This window comes from Rhizophagus irregularis, chromosome 29, assembly GCF_026210795.1.
Source record: "Rhizophagus irregularis chromosome 29, complete sequence".
Taxonomy (NCBI): domain Eukaryota; kingdom Fungi; phylum Glomeromycota; class Glomeromycetes; order Glomerales; family Glomeraceae; genus Rhizophagus; species Rhizophagus irregularis.
Window position 1 is genome coordinate 1482536 of NC_089457.1, and position 24815 is coordinate 1507350.

A 24815-nucleotide genomic window follows, 5' to 3' on the forward strand; every position below is an offset into this window, starting at 1 on the left:
GCAAAGTCCATGCAAAGCCTATACACAGTAAAAAAATCCCATACGCAATCCACACAAAATTTGAGTGAAGCAACAGTACCCATTCGTCTATTTCTTGATGAATAATGGGAACTATGACATGGAAGCAAGTTTTTTTTCTATTTCTCGTACTTGCTTCTTCATGGTATCAATTTCATGTTGTATCTGATGATTTGTCTCGATCAATTTCTCATGTTCCCTAGTAAGGTTCTGTATGAATTGGCCAAAAGTAACCTTATTATATTCAAGCAAGTGCTTCTGAAGTATGGCAACCTCTTCACTAATCATGTCTTGTGTCATTCTGTTTCTTGGCATATATGTCTGTTTAACAGTTAGTCTCTGACATTCTAATTTTTTCTGGTATCTTTCTACTTCATGTTTCAAAAATAACTCTACCATGGAATTTATTCCACTGGCATCAGATACAGATAGTGGACTGCGCTTCTGTATTGTGAGACGAATCCATGCCTCATGTATTACAGAAGCTGGTAATATAACTAGTAGTTCAGTGTATACCTGGTTGAAAGACATTAGTTCTTATCACGAAAAAAAATTTGGAATTCCAAAGAATTCTGAAGAATTCCATGAAATATCTTGTCATGTGACACCTCCCAGAAATCTGTTAGATGTCATGTGCTAATGATTGTCTTTCTCTTAGTATTGAATAATAAAATGCCTCTACTAAATCATAAAAGGCATTTGGAATGTTTGGTACAGGGCATTTCATAAATGCATCAATACTAGTAGTCTTAGAACTTATAACCATTTTAGCTAATGTCTTTATACTTTTTTTTGCATCCTCTACATCTTTAAATAGACCTTTCTGAATTGTGACATGTATAAGATTATCAATATATTCTTCACTATGATGTATATCATAGATTGGATCGTCTTCCATTTTAACTACTGAGAAAAAATATAATTTATTATTAATATATGCCTAAGTATCACTAAACTAACCTATGTTATTCTAATATTTCTCTGGTAATCTGGTTCCTATAGCTATTTTTTCTGCTGCCTCATGACTTGTATCATGCTCAAAAAGTTTTTTATATACTTGAATACGCCAGTGTCCGAATGGTAAGGAGGATATACCATCTGACCAAATTCAGCGTTTTGTATCGATTGGGGATAATGCCTTCTTCTCTGACTCGATTAGTGATATTACATGATTTTTTGTACACATTCCTACATTCTTGGCATAGAAGATATTATTTTCAAACTGACAGTCCCGATATACTTGAGTTATAGGATCGAAGATTTCATCTTTTTCTACTGTATCATCTAATAAAGTTCTACCTAAAGATGGGAAATATGTGTCCTTAGCCATATCACTCATACCCTTCTTGCTTATTCCTTTATATTTGGACTTTGTAAACTTGTCTGCCAAGACATAGTGGTAGGATTTTGCACGGATGTGGTAGGATTCAGTAATTACATTTCCAGGAGTCTCATTCTTAAAAAGCCCGATAGTCTTAATATCATTAAGGTCAAAGAGATCTGGACGCTCTACCATATCCTTGTAAATATCTTCTGTCTCAACATGGTAGATAAAAGAGTCAGTATCCATATATTCAAATCGTGTCTTGTCTCTATACTTCTCCTTGACAAAACCATACCAGAAGCGATACATTAAAAGTTTACTGAGACCAAGGACAGATGCACTGACAATGATAGATTTATTGAGAGGTATGCTGGCCTTTCCCATATGTGCACCCACAAGTGTGTTGCCAAGTTGACGAGCATACTTGAAGGAGGGCTTGCAGATTTTCTTAAGGAATTTCTTCTCATCATTTTCATTGATCATTCTCATAAGCTTGATATCCTGATATTTTCGTACATTCTCCATAGTTTTTTCATAAACAGAATTATTCATGAGCTTAAAGAAGTCCTTTTCAAATGTATTCTTGGCCTGCTAACGTAGGTTTGTATTTTTTGCAATATAAGGAGCTAACCAGTTATCCTGATCAAATGATAGGACTTGTGTAATCTCATCTACAACCATGCCTAACTTAATGTAATACTGGAGCTCTTGGTAATGTATAACATAATCTTCATGTTTACCAAGATGTGGAACTAACTTCTCTGTTTCAGGAAATCGCCCTCCATATAAGTTATCAACAAGTTTGGTTATATATGGGCTTAACCTATCTTTTTTTACAGCTATACTATCAACTGCAGGAGGTAAATCTTGTAGATAATCATAAGTCTTAAGGGGGAAGTGAGCTTTAATATTTAGGAAGTAACCACAGGTAGCATCTGGTTTTGTATTAAGAATTACATTAAGTATTTGCTTCTGCTTATCTGGATTCTGTTTGAAATATTCTGGAGATGCTTCCCATCTGTAGTTACCAATAGGCAAGTACTGGCTCATAGCCTATCCATACAGATTGTTTGTATTTACATAGGAAATCCAGGTAGTAGGTTTAGAAGGATTAAAGAAGTCACCTATCTTAGAGTTATTGGTTTTTAATAAACGGTGTCCAGCCATAGTTATTCCTCCACGTTTAGTCTTTTCAGTAAAATCATGCATGGTCATGTTAGTGAATAGCTCTATTTTGACTCCAGTAATTTTAAGCATGCCATCCCAAGAAAGTGCAGGAGCAGAGACATAATGACTTGGGTCAAGTCCATAATGATGCATCGCTGTCTGTCGAAACTTTGTCCAGACATCTGTTAGAAGAAGAACATCAGTTTTAAGATAAAGGTCATGATACTCGCCCAAGTTCTTGCAGCCAAATTCCTTCCAAACTTTTTGTGCATATTTGTAATTATCCTGAGTGATCTTTCCTCCAAGAGTACTATGAAAGTCATGAATAGATGGGAGTTCTGTCTCCTTAAAACGATCATGTGAATCAATATATTCATAAGGATAAACCCCATTACATGTGATTAGGTCAATATGTTCAGACGAGAAGTGTCGCTTTGTAAGGGGTTTATCTGTCCCTAAATTCTTTGCAAGGTTTGCAAGACTGGAGGCCATGAACTGCATGCTATCAATGTACTTGAATTGCCCTACTTTTATAGATTTGTAACGTTTGAATGTCTCAGCAATAACTTTGATTTGATGTGCTCCAATTGATCGCCTGACAGATTCACAAACTAAATGGGAGTCATAGCCACGGAAATTGTGGAAGACTACAGGAATTGGAGTCTTCCATGCTTCGATTTGAAGCTTAAGATTGCATGCATTATGAGCAGCCCCACGAAACTTACCTGTGATGTGGCAGTGATCCCAAACTTTTTTGTCCTGATCGAAATTCCCATTACATATCCAACAACTAACTGCTTCAGTGAATTCCTTTTTAGCTTCCTCTGTTACAATACGTTCTACTTTTACTTCTAAAACATCATTAATCCTTCTTAATTCTTTATCAAGTCTGCGGATAAACTCTTCTGTTGCATTTGGTCCTTGGTATAAGAATGGCCCCCATGTCTCATCAGTTTACATCCAGTGGACCATATAGTAGAAACTGTTAGCCTTTGCTTCATAATCTTATGCATATTTCCACTATAGTTTTCATTACACTTTCTGTTATCAGCCTCAAAATCTGCAATAATTACACATGGGATATACATTGTTCGGTTAAAATTCTTAAACTCCTTAAAATCATTCTTACCTTTAACTGGTAACTCAACTCTTTGTGGTGCCTCACCTAATCCAAAACACCATTCCTGATGATTAGTTAGAGATTTAGACGATAGAAAGCTTTAGAAGCACCGATTGCAAAGATGCTTCTTTCCCTTGTGGAATGTATCTTTGTATATTAAAGCATCAGAATTCTTGATCCAAAGGAAGTGGTTCTTCTGACCATACTTTCCTTCATTCGATTTTATAATATCTGTAAGGGCCATGAGATGAATGATATGCTGACAGTTGTAATTCTTACTTGCAATAACAGGTTTTGGAATACCAGTTTTCTCCTCCCATTCCCATACATTAATGGAGATCTCAGGATTGAGGTCCTCAATCTTGCTAAATATGCGTGGACAAACAGGAGTGGACATAGGAATTGCATTGAGATTGACTTATTCCAAGTATGGCTTAAATTTTTCTGCCTGAAAGATTCGCTCAAGTTTTTGTGTATGTCCATCTTTATATGTAAAGTAAGCACCTAAAGCCCCTTGCAAACATTTTTCAGAGGGCAAGCCTGTGTCCAGATCTATGAGATCTTTGTTATCTGGATTGATAGTACACTTCTTATTTGCAAGTGCCTTAGGTGTGAGAATGTATGAGCCTCCTTCTGCTCGGCGGTAAGTATACGTCTCAATAGTTAATATATCTATACTAACAATTTTCCAACCAGATCCTTCTTTCATAAATTTGATAATTTTATCTCTGATATCCACTGCTGATTTTGTTAAATGATCATCTATATCATTCTTTAAAAGAAGTACACGCATGACTCCTCTATGATAAACTTGCTTATATGTTCCATTATTATCTGTATATATAGCCAATATAGTGATAGCTGATTTGATTTGCCCCTTTTCTTCAAGTTCACTTTCAAGAATTTCTGTTATTTTCTGATGGGTATCAGCTATTATACTTGGGAAATATGGTATATCTCTAACATTTGGTTTAAGATCAGCTTGCCATACTGTCTTATGTTTTAGAGATTTATGTGAACGTGCAGAATCATGACTTCTTTTTACAAATTGAATATCACACCATCTTCCTCTATAATCTCCTTGCATATAAGCAAACCATTCATTATTTGTTTATGGAGCTCTTCTTCTTCATGGAGTATATTGATTGTAATCACCAGGTCCTGCTAACCATTTTGCTAGTTTATCAATTGTTAAGTTAGGAGTTTTCTCTGCATGAGCTGGGATAACTTCAGGTGTGAGTTCCTGGAGTTGCTCCGGTTGTGGTTGCAATTGTACAATCTCAGGTGTAGGATCCTGAAGTTGCTCCGATTGTGGTTGCAATTGTATAATCTCAGGTGTGGGATCCTGAGGTTTAGCTGTAGGCTTGCATAGAAACTTTCTATTTTGATGTCTACAAAGCTTTTGTGAAGTTGCAAAAGCCTTTCCACATCTATCACAAGTTCAATTATTTATTGCCATACTGGTTGCGTACTAATAGCCTAAAAATTATTTTCTTCAATTAATAAATTCTAAAATGTTTCCCATCTTATTACTATCAAAATCAGTATGAAAATAGGCTTCGTCAAAGAATCAGAGCAATTTATGATTAGGGTTAAATTTTGGTTAAACTTCATTGTCCCAGATTTTTTCGTATTGCAGGGAAAGCTTTACAATATGTCTAGTTGACTACCTGTTATACATTTTTTGGTTAGACTTCGGCCGAATTTTTGGTTAGACCTGTTGTCCCAGATTTTTTCGTATTGCAGGGGAAGCTTTACAATATGTCTAGTTGACTACTTGCTATACATTTTTTGGTTAGACCTGGATTGGATTTTTGGTTAGACTTTGCTGTCCCAGATTTTTTCATATAGCAGGAAAAGTTTTACAATATGTCTAGTTACCTTCCTGCTATACATTTTTGGTTAGACCTCGGTCAGATTTTTGATTAGACTTTTGGTTAGACCTGTTGTCCCAGATTTTTTCGTATAGCAGGAAAAGCTTTACAATATGTCTAGTTGACTATTTGCTTTACATTTTTGGTTAGAGCATGAATGGCTTAAATTATCAAATGAATCCATTTTAGAGTATCATAAAAATAGTATGCCACAATGGATTGCTGAATCATGCCATCGGTATTACAGACACTTTGTATCTTTTATACCTTTGGCACTTATAAAGGCAATCTGATATAGCATAAAATTATGATACCCTGGAATGGATTCATGTATGGTAATAATGCCTAGAAATATATGATTTTAATTTTATCTACAACGCTTGGGGGGTTTTTTTTAGCTATCAAGTTAGTGGTCCGATCCTAAATCTGATAAATCCGGATTGATCCTTCAATCCGGATTGGAGTCGGATATCCGTATCCGATATTTCTAGGCGGATAAATCCGTTAATAAATCCGGATGGTAATCCTAGGATGCCGATCCGGATGATAAATATTTTTTTTTTTCGTTTTTTTTTTCAAATTTAAAAAATTTTTTTTTTTAATTTACCATTTCGAAAATTTTCTCATGAGCCATAGGTACTATCATAACTTATAGCCCCTTAACCCCTTACCCCTTTTATTTCCCTTTTTTATTTAATTTTCACGAGACAATTAAATGAAGTCGAAATTTTTTTTTCAAAGACATTTTTCCTAACGATAACAAATAAACTCAAGAATATTATTATTATTTGATTTATCAATTATCAATGATGGCAGACGAATTTGATTATATTCATATTGAGGATGATGATAATAATAATATACGAAATTCTTTAGCTGATAAAGGAGTCAGTAATGCTGATTAATAATTACTTCAATAATTAATATTTTCAATTTCTAATCAATTTTTATTAAGATAAAGAAACAGATACGGGTTCTCTTATTAGTTTAAGAAGCTCCGAAAGTGGTAGTCAAAAAAGTCAAGGTGTAAATAAAAGAAAAAAACAATCATTTACAAAACAGTATTTTGAAAAAGGATTTAATATAAAAGGAGAGGAAACTCGTATTTGTACCATTTTAAGTAAAGATGGTAATCGATGTGGCCAAATGTATCGGAATACTGGGAGCTCAACCGGAAATCTTATTGCACACTTACGAGATATTCACCAAATTATTGACGAAGATAATCATGATGGTGAAAATAATTATAAAAGGGTAAATTTTATTTAAATCACCAAATGTTTAAAGTATATTAAATTTAATATTAATTAATTGTTCTTTCTTAGTTGCGAAATACCAAAATTACTGATTATGCTCGATCTCATCATCCTCATCCTAAGCATATTCAAAAGCAACAGGAAGAATCTCTCCTTAGATGGATGCTACTTACTGACCAACCTATTTCTACCGTCACAAATCCAGCATATAAAGAAAAAATGTCACAATTTGATCCTTCATTTGTAGTACCTGGAGAACAAAAAATCAAAATAATGATAATTAAAAGTTTTCGATACAATAATCAAAACTTAAAAAACATTTTAAGTGAAACTGCCGTATCGGTATCTCTCACTACAGATCTTTGGTCTAGTAGAGCTAAACATGGGTATATTGGCATCACTGCAACGTGGATTACACCGAATTTTGAAGTTAAGGATGTAATGTTAGAAATAAAGTATGCTCCTTCCCCCCATACTGCAAATGTTGTTGTTGAATTACTTTATGAATGTATTTCAAGATGGGATCTTAATGGACGTGTAACAGCAATTGTTACTGATAACGGCTCAAACATGAAGGCAGCATTTTCCTTTTTAATTAAAAAAAATCAGTGTGAAGCTATTCAACGACTTTCTTGTACTGCGCATACAATTCAGTTAGCAATTGGAAAAGGGTTAGCACCTGTAGAAGTTTTAATAGCGCGCGTAAAGAGATTAATCAATTTTTTTTCAACACAGAAGCAAATAGAAAGATTGGAAGAAGTTCAGCGCAAATTAAAATATGAAGATGTAATGCGTTGTGTACAAGATGTACAAACGCGTTGGAATTCATCATTTTACGCTTGGGATCATCTTTTTTATCTCAAGGATGCAATCATTCAACTTCAAGCTGATTTATATACAAGTACCAGTAGAGAGGACAAAAATGATGGTATTAAATTAAGAAAAATTTTATTATCTGAGGATGAATGGGATTTATTAGATAAATTAGTTGATGTTTTACTACCATTTGAGGAAGCAACTCGGGAATTTTCAGGAGGCACTTATGTAACTCTCAGTAAAATGATACCTTGTATTAATGAACTTATTTTCAATTTAGCACCATTGGATAATACAAATGATAATGATATTGATTATTATAATGAGGATACTGTATTTGAAGAAGATATTTTAGATGTAGAAAACGATAATGAAGAAATTATAAGTAATATTACTAAAAAGAAGATTTCTATTAAAGATCCGTTAAATACTGAGGGAGCTATAGAAAAAGTAAAAAATAATATATACAATGCCTTGCTTTATTACTGGAATATTCATCATGATGCAGGATTAATGGCTTCTTTACTAGATCCTCGTTATAAAGAAATGGATTTTGTATTAAATGATGAAAAGGAAAAAATAATTCGAAAGCTTCGTGATGAGTAGAGCTCCGCATGGGTCGGGTTGGGTCGGGTTACCTGGTTAACCCAAACCAATATTTTTTTTTCGGGTCGGTTCAGGTCGGGTAACCTGTTCTGACCCGACCCGACCTGTTGACCTGAAAGTATTCGGGTTAAATTCAGGTCACTTCGGTAACCCAGTTACTTCGGGTAAACCGAAAGGTTTCATAACTGAATTACTTAAAAAGATAGTTAAATTCACACTTATCCAAATTCCGAAATCAAAATTTTTACAATTTTAAAATTCAATCGGTTAGTTTGGATTATATTACAGCAAATGCCGAATCGCGTATTGACGTAACGTAATATATTTATACTGACGTTTGTAACTGACGTAATTTATTTTTTAAATATTTTATGTTACGTACAAAGAATTTTTTATTAAAAAAACAATAATAATTTATCAAACATCTAACATTTCCGATCTTTACTAACAAACTTATAAAAAGAATTTCAAGTCCAATGCTATTTACTAAAGAAAAAAAGAAAAAGGGAACGTTGGTGACGTTCCAGTAAAATAAAAACTACTTCGGCCCCATTAACGTCACTGTTTGTTTCTTCAACTCCACCAGTAACAAACACAAATACAAACACGACCACAGTCATGTACGAGAAGAATTTCAGGACATATTAAACATCAAAAATCTTTAAAGAATTGAAGGTTCAAGGGGATTAATTGCTGAAGAAAATTCTGATGGATTGCGTCGAACAATTATGACTATAGTAAACCCTCCCCACCCCCTTTAACCTACCCTTTCGCAAGAGAATTCCAAGTCTGAATGCAAGTTCCTAAAGAAAAAAAGAAAAAAGAATGTCAGTGACATTCCTACTTCCTACAGCAAACCTCCCTTCCCTCACACCTTTTAACTTACCCTTTCGCAAGAGAATTCCAAGTCCGAATGCCAGTACCTAAAGAAAAAAAAAGGAACGTTAGTGACGTTCCTATAACAAAAGAAAACCATATACTTAACTTACTCTTTCACGTATTCAAGTCCGTGTGACGGTTCCTAAAGTATTTCTGTAAAAAAATAATTTTTTTAATAATTAAAAACCGAAACAAGTCAAGTCAACCCTTAATAGTATATCCTACAAAAAGAAAAGAAACGTTAGAACGTTTCTTAATTAATAAATACATCCGCACACTCCCGCTCCATCCCCGTTTACCTCTATTCCTGATCATCACCGTTCTAAAAGAAGAGACCGTTCCTAAAGAAATAAGAATATATAAAGCAAGTAAAAAAAAGAAAAAACCGAAAAATCATGAAATCAAAAAAAAATTAATTAAAAAAAAGATCAGATAATCAAACTGATCATTCGATTCGAGTCGATCTTTTCCCGATTCTGAATCAATTTTTCTTGAGGCGAAATTTAATGAAACAGTCTATTAAAGACTGGAAAAAAAATTTTTAATTTATTTTTTAACAAAATGGTCTGTTAAAAGACCGAAAAACAAATATTTTTTTTATTAAGTTTAATGAAACGGTCTGTTAAAGATCAATTTAACGCGTTAACTAATAATAGCTATACCATACCGATATTTCTAATTTATTTATGATTTGTGGCTTGATGACTTTTTGATAAATGATCAGCTATGTTCGTATAATATCTATTTATCCCTCAACCAAAAAAAAAAAGTTCAAACAATTAAATGGTTAAACGAAAACGGCACAATTACAATAAAAATAAAAATACTTTTACTTCAAAACGTACTCGTTATGAAGAAGAAATGGAAGAGGAAGAATCAGAAGAAAGTGTAGAGGGGAAAAAAGAAGGAAGAATAGAGGAAGAAGAAGGAAGAATAGAGAGAGAAGAAGGAAGAATAAAGGAAGAAGAAGGAAGAATGGAAGAAGAAGAAGGAAGAATAGAGAGAGAAGAAAATAACGAAGAGAAAGAAACGGAAAGTAAGAAAGAAATAGAAGGAGAGGATGAAACAGAAGAAGAGGAAGAAACGGAAGGAGAGGAAGAAATAACAGACGTTTCTGAAAATGAAAATGACCAAACAAATAATAAGGATAATAAAGATAGGAGCTTTGTATGGTCACACTTTGAAAAAATCACAGATGATAATGGTATAAAATGGGCGAGGTGTAAATATTGCAGGTAAACTAAGAAATGAATTTAATATTTATATTTTATATTAAATGTACAAAAATTAAATGATTTACTTAATTTAATAGCAACGTTAAATACAAAATGGACGGTAAAACCTGCAGTTCAACGGGAAACTTAAGTAGGCATCTCAAGAGTCATATGGACAAAATTGATCCATCAACTAAAAAGCAGGCGGATTTTATGAAAAAGTTTCTAACCCAAGACACTGATGAAAGAATTGTAAATATACAAATATTACCACTACATTTTTCGTTAAAAATACTAATTTATTTTATCTCTCATTTTAACAGCCATATAGCGATGAAATCTTTCGAGAAAAACTAGCAATTTGGATAACAATTGACGATCAACCATTTACCGTTACAGAATGTCAAGAATTTAAAGAACTTGTTAAAGTATGCAACGAAAAAGCTGAACTTCCTTCAGCTGACACAGTTCGGAAAGATGTTTTAAAATTATACAACAAATATCGAATAGATGTAAAACATATGTTGCAAGTTAGTAGTTACTTTTAAAATTATATTTGTTTTTAAATTTAAAAATATAAATTTATAAATATTATATTATATTATTTTTTTTAAATTAAGAACGTTCTAGGAAAATTAAGTTTCACCTTGGATTGTTAGACTTCTACGAATAACATTGCTTTTTTAGGCATAACATGCCATTTTGTTGACGTTGATTGGTGTCTCAAAGAAACCCTAGTTGATTTTATACATTTATCAGGTTCTCACTCTGGTGAGAACCTGGCAAAAGAATTTTTGAAAAGTATTGATGAAGATTTTAATATTTTAACAAAAGTAATAAATTTCTTATTTTTTTTATTTATTTTTTTTGGATAAAAAATTTTGATATATAATACAATAACACTTACATTATTTAATATAGATAATAACTATTACGGCAGATAATGCCGCTAACAACAATACATTTCTAAGAAAACTTGAATATGTCTGTCGCCAAAAAGAAGTTAAATTCGATCACAAAAAAAATAATATACGTTGTTTGGCTCACATAATAAATCTGACAGTACAGGAGATTTTGAAAAACATAAAAGCTGGAGATGCTCAAGAGGAAGATGAATTATTAGAACTAGTTTCTCAAGAAGAACAAGAAGATAATGTTAATGTAGAAATAATTCCAAAACTAAGACGACTAATAGTAAAAATTCGTTCTTCACCACAACAAAAGGAAAAATTTGCTCGTCGTTGTGAATTCTTTTCAATTCAATCATTAAATGTTATATTAGACGTCAAGACAAGATGGAATTCAACGTATCTTATGTTAGATCGTATATTAAAACTTCGAGAAGTAAGTAAATTTATTATATTGTAAATTATAAATAAGAAAATATTTAATTTATTTATAAATATTTTTATTAGCCCATTAACGATCTTACATTACTTGAACCTGATTTAAATAAATTTTTTATTTCTACTGAGGAGTGGGACATTATTAAAGAACTGCATCGTGTACTTGAAGTAAGTTCTCTGTTTTTTTTGTTTAAAAATTAAAATTTTATGTTAATAAAAATATGATTGAAATTTTAGAAGTTTTACAGAGCCACGGAATATATGTCTATGTCAAAATATGTGACATTGTCATCTTCCGTACCTATATATAATAAACTTTTCGATCATATTGAGAGTTTACTTGATAAAGAAGATTTAAAGTATTGTGGAATTTCAAATATACGTGATGCTATACAAAAGGGTTATGAAAAATTAAAAATTTATTATTCAAAAACAGACGATTCATATGCATATACCATTGCAACAAGTAATTTCTTTATTTTTTTTTTATCTTTAATATTTCAATTTATAATAAATAATTTTTTTCTAATTTATTATTCAATTTTAGACCCGAGGTTAAAGCTTAATTTTTATAGAAAGGAAAAATGGGAAACTGAATTCATTGATATAAATACATATAATAATGATTATTTTGAAACAAATAATATGATTAGTAATGATAATGATGGTGAAAATTTTATTAATGATACAGATAATTTTTTTAATGAAATATTTGGAACTGGTGACGAAATTAATTCTGATAATTATGAAGTAGAAGATTATCTTAATAAACCCGTTGAACATATAAAAATGGAACCTTTGAAATGGTGGAAGGTAATATTAAATTACTTTTGCATTTATTTTTAACTTTTAAATATATATTATTCACTTTTTAATATTATATAAATATAGGCTAATGAAAAAAACTATCCACGTCTTTCAAGTATGGCTCGTGACTTTCTTTCTATCCCAGGTAAATAATAATTAATTAATTAATCTAATACGATTATTATAATATATCTAATTTCTTATATATTTTTCTCTTATATATAAGTACAAGTGTACCTGTAGAACGCATTTTTTCTGGCGGAAGTGATCTTATTACAAAAAGACGATCATGCTTAAACTCTGAAAGTATCCAAGCATGTATGTGCTTAAAAAATTGGGTTCGTAATTCGTAAAACTAATAATATATAATATAGTAGTAATAATAATAGTAATAATAATAGTAATAATAGTATTAATAATAACAACAATAACAATAATAAATATATTTTAGTTTTAAATTCCAATAATAAAATTTTTTATTACAATGAATTTAATTTGGTATTTTAATACCTTATATGTTGTTTAATATCTTAATTAAGCCGTATAACACTAAAGATTTGATTTTTTGATCAGATTTAGTCTTAAAATCGTTTCTAAAGAAACATTTTTTCTTTTTTCAATTGCAGGAACACCAGATTTTTGGTTTTGAACGAATGGCCTTTCAAATAGGTTTTTTTTTTATTTTTTTCTTTAAATGTCTAAAAAACGTTTCTAACGAAACGTTCACTCAATTTTTCTATTGCAGGAACGCTGGCTTTTTTTGGATTTGGACGAACTGGATTTTGTAAAGGTATTTTTTTTAGTTTTTTTTTTATTTTTATTGTTTTAAAAATATTTCTAACGAAACATTTTTTTCTTTTTTTTTATTGCAGGAACGCCGGATTTTTGGATTTGGACGAACCTGACTTAAAGTAAAGGTATATTTTTTTATTTTTAATTTTTTTTTTTGTCTTAAAAATATTTCTAACGAAACTTTTTTTCTTTTTTCTATTACAGGAACGCTGACTTCTTGGTTTTGAATGAATCATACTTTCAAAATAGGTTTTTTTTATTTTTTTTTTCTTTAAATGTCCTAAAAAACGTTCTCACTTTTCTATTGCAGAAACGCCAGCTTTTGGATTTAGACAAACTGGACTTTCGTAAAAGTATGTTTTTTTATTTTTAAAAAAAAAATTTTTTTTTTTTAAAACGTTTTTATAAAAACGTTTTTTTCTTTTCTATTTTAGGGAATAGGGACACTAACAACTCGGATCTTAGCAAAAATGACTTTATAAATAAAAAAAAATAAACATCATAAACATTTATTTAAAACTATTAAACAATTAAATCTACATGAATTACAGCATTACTGCATTGATATTATGGCATTAAGACACTACAGCATTACGGCTGAATTATAGCTTTAGTTTCGGGTTAACGGGTAATCAGGTCGGGTCAAACTTGTAACCTGACCCGATACTGAATTGTGAATTTGATAATCCGACCTGGATATTTCAGGTCGACCTGACGGGTCACCTGAATTGACCCGTACCTGTGCGGAGCTCTAGTGATGAGTTTAATGAAATGGAATCCAATAACTCAACACCGCGCTCACCTGCAGTAGAGCCATCAAATGTAACTATGCCTTCTTCAGATGCAGAATCATCATTGCGCTCGCAAAAAGCATACCGTCAACGCTGTCAAACTAAAAGTAAAAAAGATAAATCACTTGCAGCCACTGATGAAGTCAGTAATTACTTAGCAATGCCGGTTGCATTGGAGGAGGAAAATCCACTAGATTGGTAGCGAATTTGTGCAAAAATTTTTCCAAAATTATCACAAATTGCCCGCAAATATCTTGGAATTCCTGCGACTTCCGTGTCAAGTGAAAGACTATTCTCGCATGCTAGTAATCTAATTACAGTAAAAAGAACGCGTTTGGATACAAATTTGGTAGGACAAATGTTATTTTTAAAAAGAAATATTCGTTCAATGGAAGTTTTTGCAAAAGAATGGGATGGCGAAACTTGGGAAATTTAATTAGAATAAATTTTTCATTAAGTTTCATAATGTATTTTTTCTTGTTAGTCTAATAAAATATTTTACTATTTCTTTAATTCAATAAATTCAATTATATTATAAATATTAACAATTTTATTATTTATTTGTTTAAAACTTGAAAACTTTATAAATAATAGAAGTAATTAATTAATAAATTCATTTATACGGATCATCCGTTAAATTTCGGATTAGGATACATCCGAATAGATCTGAAATAAAGGATGGATCCTTAAAATCGGATGGGATTAATCCGGATGGATCCTAAATAAAGGATGAATCTGTTGATCCGGATCATCATTCGGATTGGCTGTAAAGATTCGGATTGAATCCGGATGACTCTTTAAAATAGAGGACCCCGGATATCTCCAAAACAGGTCATAAGTCACACTTTCGGCAGATTGGCCCATTTTTCAGGGTTCAAAAAATCGTTTTTTGTAAATATCTCGGCATCCAGTGGTCCAATTTTGATGAACTTTTTTTTAAATTGTAGAGCTAAATGAGGGCTACAAAATAAAAAAAAGATCATTAAAATTGAATTACTGGATGCTGAGATATTTACAAAAAAACGATTTTTTGAGTTTCAGCAAAAAGGGGTGTTTTTGGCCAAAAGTCCATTATGACCTTTATATTAGATATCCAGGGTCCTAAAAATAGGATCGGACCACTATATCAAGTAATAACATATCGGGAATCAAGGTTAGGTAATCTGGGAATAGAAAAACAGGTACAGTCAACTCCCTTTATAGTCACTCCCGTTATAGTCACATTCTACTATATAGTCACACCAGTTGAATGTTCAAAACACTTTATTATTAAAATCTATCCTATATAGTCACAATCTATCTATAGTCACTATCACACCTATCCTCAAAAATCTTATATTAAAAAGAACCATTTATAATCATAGTTATATAAAGAATATATTAAATAACTTGGCATCTAATAATCGTACAAACACTGGTCGAAATCAAAACTTTCGACCGTTAAGAGCTTTCGGCATAATTTTTGCCGATTGGTCATGTGATTCGTCACATTTTTTGACCAACGGCAAAAATCGGTAAAATCAATCACAAATCGACTGATACTGATTGTTAAACGAAAACTCGTTCAGTCTTTTGATGAAAAATCGACTTATACCGATTGTTATACGAAAACTTGTTCCTTTAAGGTCGTTCAGTAAATTTTGCCGATTGGTCACATAAATCGACACAATTTTGCCAAATAGTAAAAAACATTATTTTTTAATTCGAATTTTATACTTTGTTTACATTGTTTATATTCAGTGCATAATCATTAACGAAAATTTTTATTGTAAAATGAATTTTGTCTTGTTTTTCGTCAAGTAATTATAATAAAAATACTACAAAAGAATCTTTTCGTAAAATGAAATTTCGTCTAATAAACGTGTCTCTCGTCAAGTAATTATAAAAATTAAAAAATCAAAAAAATAATTCGGCCAATTTTTACCAAAACACTTAATTATTAACGAATTTGGAGTTTGCGATTAATTGGATTAATCGCCAAATATTCAATAGCATTACTCTGAGTAGAAATTCGATATTTTGATGGTATAAATCGACAAAGGATATTATGTACAGGAATAATACAATCGCGGCTTTCATCATAAAATTCAGATTTCCACAACTCGACGTTACAGCTCTCGTCTTCATCATCAATATGAAAATAATATCGACTTTCACTCGTACTAGCTGGTCGATACCAACGAATATATGCCAAATTATGTTCCATTTGTCCATTTGGCAAGTCGACTGTATGTTTGAAGAAGTATTGAATTTGTCCAGGATAACTGTCGACTTCCCCATCACTAGTTATAAATTTGGCTAGGACACACGAGCTTTTTGTATGTCGAACTGACATTGCGGAGCCAAATACTTCGGAACCAATTCGGCATCTTCCAAATTGATTTATCTTTACTCGAATTGTTATAGAATCTTGGATAATTTCATCTGCTGGTTTGCGAAACTTGTACATTTCGATATAAGAAGCATTATAAAAAGCAACCATCAGTTCGAGCATTAATTCGGTCATTATTGCTTCGGAACTAGGCTTCAGCATTTCTCCAGGAAACGGCTCACATCCAGTAATAGTCGATTCCTGTATGTTTTTAGCATTTAGCCAAAACCGCTCTAGTTCATCTGAAGAAAATTGGTCTGCAGCCAATATTGAACCAGTTGTGGGTCGATCTTCAAGCAATTCTAAGCCTTTCGTTTGAATGTCAGAACTAATGATATCTCCAATTCGATTATCATTCATTATCAGACGCATTATTTCCGGTTCAATTTGTCTATTACTTGTTGGCAACAAGCCTTAAAAATTATTAAAAATAAGACTAACAATGTAAACATCCGAATAAAGTAAAAAAAGTAAAAAAAGAATATCTTACCGAGTATTCCATTCATACGCTCAAATGAAAAACACCAAAATGCATACAATGGACCAAAATCATTCGAACAATCGCACAAATGGAGTGAAAGGTGAAGATTAGGCGTAATTTTTACTCTTCCATAGTGTACTTCAATAAGCTTAATTATTTTAATTAGCCTCTCATGAGCTTCTTCCATTAATTCAATTTCTAAAATTCGGCTTACTAAAATAGAACAAACTCTAACGAAATGTGTCAAGATTTTTCGATCTTTTGACGGTAAATGTTCCCACAATGAGGTAGTTGCGTAGATCATAAAGAAAATTCGCCACTGATCGGCTATATAGTTCGAAAACCCTTCTCCGCGCTCAATATTCCCGGGAATTTGTCCCAAATCAGCCGGTATTTTGAATTGATTCATTTTTTCTTGAATCTTCTTTAGATCGTTCGGGGTTAAAACACCCTCGTCGATCCAAATCCTCTTCATTATCCACCTCGCAATTTTTAAGAATAAGCAGTGCATTGGATCTACAATAATAAAATGAATTGGTCCAAAAGTACGGCAATCGAAGTAACTCCGACCACCTAACCCCTTTTTCACTAACGAAATTCTTTCTTCTAAATTGGTGGAATTGCAACTTCGCCATGCAAGAGCATTCCGACGACGTTCGGTCGAATCACGAGTAATGAACCAATTCTCCATATCCTCCATACCTGCAAAATTATGTTGGTGGTCTTCATAATTTGCTCGTTTCATACACCGATGGCAAGAAACCAAAGCTGAAATATGCCCGCATATTTTTCGAGCAGCAGGGATATCGCACGAAATTAGTACTAAAGCCGCACAAATATTTTTCCCGTTTTGGCACTCAAATGTTCGATTTAAAGTTATTCCACTCCATAGTAACTCTAATTCATTGACAATAGGCGCAATATAATGATTAATCTTGTGCAAGCTTACTTCGTTCGGTCCTGGTAGTAGACCGAGAATCAGCAAATTTTCGCGCTTGAACCGAATATCACGGGGTAAATTACAGACAGCCGCGTAAATTACCCCGATACTATAAAATGTACCATCGTAGGGCTGGAACCAATCAAGGTTTATCATTAGTCCTAGATGTGAATCGGCTACTTCTGGTCGGAAAAATTTGGCTGAATTTTCATCGTCAGTTTCTCTTAATGTTTTCCAGATTTGACCGTCATATATATCGGTCAGTATGTTATCGAATTGTCGACGATTTGACCAATGTCGAAGTAACCGTTCAAAGTGAGGCTGACGATATAGAGTTTCCAATTGTTGATGAATCGGTACAAACGGATATATTAATTCTGGCTTTTTAACCTCTCTCTCAGCCAAGACCGTTTGACACGATTTCGTCCTTCGAGACGCAGAATTTGGAAATTCGATGTGACTGCATCTTATGATACCGATACTGTCATTTTTTTGAATTTCGTCCATGTCTGTCTTATTATATAATTTATGACATTTCGGACATGGCACGAAACTATGGAAACGATCTTTCAGGCCAAGTTGAGTTCTTGCCAGATATAGAGAGTCAGGAAAGCTATCGTAAATGTCTCCACCGATTTCTTTTAACACTATTTTCATGAATTTTAGTTGAGATTCGGTCGCTGTTTCAGGGAGATTGAACTTTTTTCGAAAGGTCATTATTATCCACAATAAAATCCATGAAAATTTATCATCTATTGTCGTTTTTTCTTCCTCTTCGATATGACTTAAAATCTGGCGGTAAATAATTTTCAAAAGTATCGGCAAAAGTTCCATCATCTGACTCATTGCCATCAGAAGAAGAAGTATCAGTATGTTGTTCATAATCAGAATTGCTCAAATCTTCTGTTCCTGAATGTTCGAGCATAATTTGTGGGCGATTTGCGTAGCTTCTTGTACGGCTTTGAGGTAAAAAAATATATTCGTTTTCGTTGTATTCTGGAGTTGTCGAATTATCTTTTTCATTTAATGGAATTGTTGTCGAATCTTCTTCAAAAAGAGTTATTACCGAAATTTCTTCATTTAATGGAGATATCAAAATATCTTCATTTATCGGATTTTCTTCTAACGAAGTTATTGTCGAATCCTCTTCTTGATTAATTAGTAACAATGAAGCCAAACCACTATTAAGATTCGAGTCAGTTGTGTTTTCCGCCGCTTCGTGAAGCATTTTGGTTCGTGTTACAACCAGTTTTCCATTACATTTGTCACAATAACAAGGGACTTTGGTTCTTTTTTTGCTAAACCTTCTAGAAGATAGTCGGTTTGCTATCCTTTCCGAACCCATAATTTGATTAATCGATCTTCTTCTCGTCATGTTTTATAAAATTTGATAAAGAATCGGTTATAATTAATATGTACTTTAAAATTTAACGAAATTTTGACAAATGAAGTCAATTTTTCTCTTGAAAATTAAAATTTTATGAAATTTTTTTTTAATTTGAAAATTTCGGTTAAATTGATCTGTTAGCAATTGATTTAATAAAAGTTTAATTTTGAGATTTTGATTTAGTCGATTTAATTAAATTTTCAATCATGAGAAATTTTTTTAATTTGAAAATTTCGGTTAAATTGATCCGTTAGCAATTGATTTAATAAAAGTTTAATTTCGAGATTTTGATTTAGTCGATTTAATTAAATTTTCAATCATGAGAAATTTTTTTAATTAATTTGAATATTTCGGTTAAATTGATCCTTTAGTAATTGATTTAATAAAAGTTTAATTTCGATTAGACTTTTTTTAACGATTAATTAACTTATAAATCAAATTTCGGTTTTATTTTTATCAAATAAACTTTTTCCCAGGAAAGCTTATTTTGAATTTATAAAGCTCCATTAATAGAATTTTTTTCGCAAAAATAATTTTATTTTTTCGATAAACAATTCTCGTAATTTTTATAAAATCTGCAATACATTTTTATATTGATCAACTTTTATATAAATCGAACAATATTTTTCGTCATTTTGAAAGAAAGTTCTACTTTATTTACTAATTTTACTATTCTTCTGTTTATTAAAATCTCTATAAAGAATAAAATGATCTGGAGAAAAAAGTGTCGAAAAAAGTCGTCAAGAGTCTCACAAACAAACTTCTTCACAGGAATTTGTAAGTTCCGATTCTCCCAAACAAACGTCGATATCGAAACAACAATCCGCAGCTTCCGGTTCTGGTTCTACCAAAACTCAAAAACAAGCGTCGAAACAACAATCCGCAGCTTCCGGTTCCGTTTCTACCAAAACTCAAAAACAAACGTCAATACAGGAATCCGCAGCTTCCGGTTCCAGTTCTACCAAACTCAAAAACAAGCGTCGAAACAGGAATCTGCAGCTTCTGGTTCCGGTACTACCAAAACTCAAAAACAAGCGTCGAAATAACAATCCGCAGCTTCCGGTTCTGGTACTACCAAAACTCAAAAACAAACGTCGATACAGGAATCCGCAGCTTCCGGTTCCAGTTCTACCAAAATTCAAAAACAAACGTCGATACAGGAATCCGCAGCTTCCGGTTTTGGTTCTACCAAAACTCAAAAACAAACGTCGATACCAGAAGCTTCGGAAGATAATGGGCCATTTCGCTTAGTGGTACCATCCAGCTTGTACTCGCAACAAAGCAGGATGGTACCACCGATTTGTAATGTAACCGTACATAGGGAATTAACGCCCATTACACGCACAGCCGAACCATATAGGAGCAATGTACATAGGGAATTAACGCCCATTACACGCACAGGCGAACCGTATAGGATCAATATACATAGGGAATTAACGCCCATTACACGCACCACCGAACCGTATAGGAGCAATGTACGCATCGCCGAACCATATAGGAGAGAATCAACGCCAATTATACGTGAACCTTATAGTAGTAATTGGACTAGAGATGTAAATGGTGAGCTACAATTGACTTTTGTATTCATTTTAGAGTTCTGGTCGACTTTAACGTTTTTTAGAAACGTATGATCTCCGAAGAAAATGCCTACTTACGGGGAAGAATCGACGAATTAAATCGGCAACTCGATAATGCAAATGGCGAGTTGCGTGACCTACGGCTAGATGTTGGCCAATTACAATCGTATAACAATATACTTAGTCAGGAAAACGACGGCTTGCGTCACCGACATTCATCTGACCTTCAAGATATCGAATTTGAAGAGGATCAACGACCAACAAAGCGTGGGAAAGGAAAAAATCTTGTGCGCGATTCTGAAGATGAAATGGAAGTAGATGAAGAAGAAGCTAGGGTTCGTCTAAAATTCCTCTTTCAATGTATGCTTTTAACGCTCGCTAAACCGATATTTTGTTCAATTTAGGCTGAGATGAAGACGATTCTAAAAACTTTTCCGATTGAACTAGAATTAATATACGATGAAAAGTTTAGCAGTGAGTCGAATGATGAAATTCTTCGACAGATTATACCTCGATTAATTGAAGCGATGAAGCCAAGGTATACTCCACGATACAGGCAAGTCAAGTCTTGGCTTCGCCGCTTTACATAAACATCGCGAGATGCGTTTGTTATATAAACAACGCGGCACTTTAGACAAAGATAATCGTCGTCTACATCGAAACAATCGGTTAAATGAGGTAAATAATTTCTTTATTATTTCAAAAAAAAAAATCTCATCATTCGTCAAAACTTTAAATATAGAAAAAAGCACGACGAGTTAAAGGCGCAAAATCGCTTTTCGACAAAAAATGACGAAAAACTGGAGAATTATGATCGAAAAGAACTTTTGAATGTTTTAAGCGACAACCGATATCACTCTCCAGAGTATTCTGAATCGGATGAGGAGCAACCAGACGGTAAAAGACATATCAATGTTTATAATCCGTCTTGGAGATCTGAAGAGGTTCGATAACTTATTTGTCGTATTTTTATTTTTTATTTTTTATTTGTTTTATTTTTTTCGTAATAGGATTGATTTTTTTTCTAATAATAGTTAATAGATTTATTACGAAATATCTTGGACCAACACGCTTTCTCTCTTCAATCTGCACAACTGATACGAACGCGAAATTATGACGATGAGATATATAATATCGTCTCTCGTCATCCACGAGGTGCTCCAAATTGGACCTATGTGGAGCAGAATACGCCGGCCGATACCGACTTTTCTGAGCCGGAGATGCCGATTCAAACGATGGATAATCTAATAATGGCGGAAGATGCGGAAGTGTCGGCGGAGATGGACGAAATAGAGGTAATAGAAGATTCGGAACCAACGGGAATAGAAGATTCGGAACCAACGGGAATGGAAGAATCGGAACCAATTGGAGTGGAAGAATCGGAACCAATTGGAGTGGAAGAATCGCCGGAAACGGAAGATGAAACAGAAAAATGGTATAAATTTGTACTTTAATTTTTGTTTTGAGTTTTTGTTATACTAACTTTTTTTCGAATTTTAGATTGATTCGTCAGTTTTTTTTTGGATTTTTTTTTTGAAAATTATGGGTTTTTTTGTGAAATTGTGGATTGGATTTTTTTATCATTTTCGTATTATTTTCGTAGGAAATTTTTATTATTTTCGTATTATTTTCATATTATTTTCGTAGGAAATTTTTATTATTTTAGTATTATTTTCATATTATTTTCGTAGGAAATTTTTATTATTTTAGTATTATTTTCGTATTATTTTCGTAGGAAATTTTATTATTTTAGTATTATTTTCATATTATTTTCGTAGGAAATTTTTATTATTTTAGTATTATTTTCGTATTATTTTCGTAGGAAATTTTATTATTTTAGTATTATTTTCATATTATTTTCGTAGGAAATTTTATTATTTTAGTATTATTTTCATATTATTTTCGTAGGAAATTTTTATTATTTTAGTATTATTTTCGTATTATTTTCGTAGGAAATTTTTATTATTTTAGTATTATTTTCATATTATTTTCGTAGGAAATTTTTACTATTTTTGTAGGAAATTTTTGCGATTTAATTAAAATAATTGGTAAATCAATCGAAATAAAATCGCTGTTTTAAAACTTAAATTTGCTAAATTTCGTCAAAATTATTATGGTCGATTTTATTTATTTTTGCAAATCGGCAATTTAAATCAATATCGATTTTTAGACGAATAGTCGATTGTTTATGACGAATTTCATTTGCATGGCAGGTTCGAATTTTATTGATATGTACAGCCGATTTTTTTAACTAATTCCGAAACTTTGCCAATTTCTAATTGCGAGTGGCAGGCGTTACGGTGCAAATCGCCTATAAAATTAGTTGCCGATTTTTTTGGTACTGATCGGCTAAGGTCAGACCAAATTTCGTCCAACATTCGGCAATTTAAAATTTTGCCGAAATGGACTATTCTGACCAGTGAAAGATGTATCATAGCTTGTTAGAATCGTCTCACTGAGACGAATCGAATGGTGGTAGTTTTATCCTTTTCCTTTGCTAGTGTTTACGGCCAGACCACCCATTGCCTCTTATGAGACTAATCTCGGGTCTGTGTCCTATCATCTTCAATGGGTAACCATTATACCGAGTACTTAATTCCTCAGGTAACAGCACCACTATGAAGACATCCCCCATCGGGCCATTATAGGCTGATCTGAAGCTAGGTACACGCCGCCTACTCATCCTATACCCATTGCATGATACTGATACTCAATTTATTTAACGACCTTTAGAGAGCATCTACTTTCATGGAGGACTTTTGACAGGTAACATCAACCATCTAGTACCCTTCCATACCACCATTTTAGGTACTAAGTCTCACTCAAAGGCCACTACAGCCCACGATTACCTAGCACCGATAGTACAGTTGTTTACCCCAAGTGGTATACTTTGTAGTGACCATTCGGACAGGAAGTAGCAGGCTTCTGTCTAGGATCACCCCTTATGGTGGGTATCAACCACCAGGGATCACCAACCAGGACCCAAGAAGTGGGGAATCGAACCCCATAACCATGCTACCTGTTCTGTGCACGAACACCTTAGTTTTATCCTTTTCCTGTACAAACAGTCTTATGACTTTATCTTTTATTTATATTTTGGACTTCGAAAATATAATTGAACAATATTACAAAATAAGAAAATAAACTAATAAAAAATAAAAAGAGTAGCTTCATGACTCATACAAGTAAAGAAATCTAAACTAAAATAAATTAAAGCAAAGAAAAACTAAACTATTACAGAATCGCATACCCCAACTTTACCCGAAGGCCAGTGTGAGTCAACTATCCAACATCCAAAAATCCAGTCCGTTACCAGAAAGAGACCCTAAGAGGTTGAACTGTTAAGCGGCGCAGAAAATCCAGGTGCGAGATCCATGATCCACCCCGAATTATAGAAGAGGATATCCAAGAAATCCAGGAATCCTGAGAAACTGTTGCCAAAGAAGAGTTGTGTTTCTGTAAAGAAGTAGCAATGAAAGAAGAGATTGTAGATGGGCCACGTAATTTGGAAGCAGCCGAGATACCCTGCGACTCTTCCCAAGCATGGAAAAGAACGTTCCGACATAACCAAATTTCACCATATAATTCGATTTGGAAGTCATTAAGAAGGGGAGAAATAGTCTTGTATATAACAGAGAGAGGAAAGTGCTGATTCAAAAATGCCGTTAAGTGCGCAGGCAACAATCCTCGAGTAAGCCAAAGACAGGATGAAGAAGGAGCTTCATAGTTCCAGCAATCCAAAGCAAAAAATTCGGTTTGAAAAGAAATATCCAAAGATTTCAAGGACAGAAAGGAAGATAAACAAGAATCTCTAAATTTAATGACTTCAGACCGGTGTGTTAAACAGGGATTTAATTCCGGTAAAATATAAGGACAAGTCCAAAGATGATTCAAATCTTCAGGAGCAGAATTACACTGCGGACAGAGCCAGTCAGGAGAGTACAAATAAGGTTTGCGTTGTTGAAGAGTAGTTAAGGTAGGCAACATATCCAAAAGAAGTTTAATGCAGAAGATCCAAAATTCAGGACGACCATTCCTATGTGAAGCGA

At 32.8% G+C, this 24815-nt stretch overlaps 6 protein-coding genes across 6 annotated transcripts; 2 read left to right on the plus strand and 4 right to left on the minus strand.

The window, feature by feature from the left end:
* Window positions 1–640: 640 nt before the first annotated feature.
* OCT59_019677 (uncharacterized protein) lies at window positions 641–916 on the minus strand (the record flags this gene model as incomplete). Its single annotated transcript, XM_066143696.1, has 1 exon — window positions 641–916. One exon carries the CDS (start codon window positions 914–916, stop codon window positions 641–643), a length of 276 nt encoding a protein of 91 aa, XP_066005422.1.
* Window positions 917–1126: 210 nt separating this feature from the next.
* OCT59_019678 (uncharacterized protein) lies at window positions 1127–4026 on the minus strand (the record flags this gene model as incomplete). Its single annotated transcript, XM_066143697.1, has 6 exons — window positions 1127–1551; window positions 2083–2329; window positions 2423–3120; window positions 3289–3429; window positions 3639–3674; window positions 3909–4026. The coding sequence occupies 6 exons, from the start codon at window positions 4024–4026 to the stop codon at window positions 1127–1129; spliced, it is 1665 nt and encodes a 554-aa protein (XP_066005423.1).
* Window positions 4027–4047: 21 nt separating this feature from the next.
* Window positions 4048–5310, minus strand: OCT59_019679 (uncharacterized protein; the record flags this gene model as incomplete). The annotated part of the gene is made up of 3 exons (XM_066143699.1): window positions 4048–4709; window positions 4785–5059; window positions 5300–5310. The coding sequence occupies 3 exons, from the start codon at window positions 5308–5310 to the stop codon at window positions 4048–4050; spliced, it is 948 nt and encodes a 315-aa protein (XP_066005424.1).
* A 13240-nt stretch (window positions 5311–18550) lies between these two features.
* OCT59_019680 (uncharacterized protein) lies at window positions 18551–19177 on the minus strand (the record flags this gene model as incomplete). The annotated part of the gene is made up of 1 exon (XM_066143700.1): window positions 18551–19177. The coding sequence occupies one exon, from the start codon at window positions 19175–19177 to the stop codon at window positions 18551–18553; it is 627 nt and encodes a 208-aa protein (XP_066005425.1).
* A 719-nt stretch (window positions 19178–19896) lies between these two features.
* On the plus strand, window positions 19897–21170 carry OCT59_019681 (uncharacterized protein; the record flags this gene model as incomplete). Its single annotated transcript, XM_066143701.1, has 4 exons — window positions 19897–19966; window positions 20019–20257; window positions 20350–20742; window positions 20811–21170. The coding sequence occupies 4 exons, from the start codon at window positions 19897–19899 to the stop codon at window positions 21168–21170; spliced, it is 1062 nt and encodes a 353-aa protein (XP_066005426.1).
* An 846-nt stretch (window positions 21171–22016) lies between these two features.
* Window positions 22017–22220, plus strand: OCT59_019682 (uncharacterized protein; the record flags this gene model as incomplete). The annotated part of the gene is made up of 1 exon (XM_066143702.1): window positions 22017–22220. One exon carries the CDS (start codon window positions 22017–22019, stop codon window positions 22218–22220), a length of 204 nt encoding a protein of 67 aa, XP_066005427.1.
* Window positions 22221–24815: the final 2595 nt, after the last annotated feature.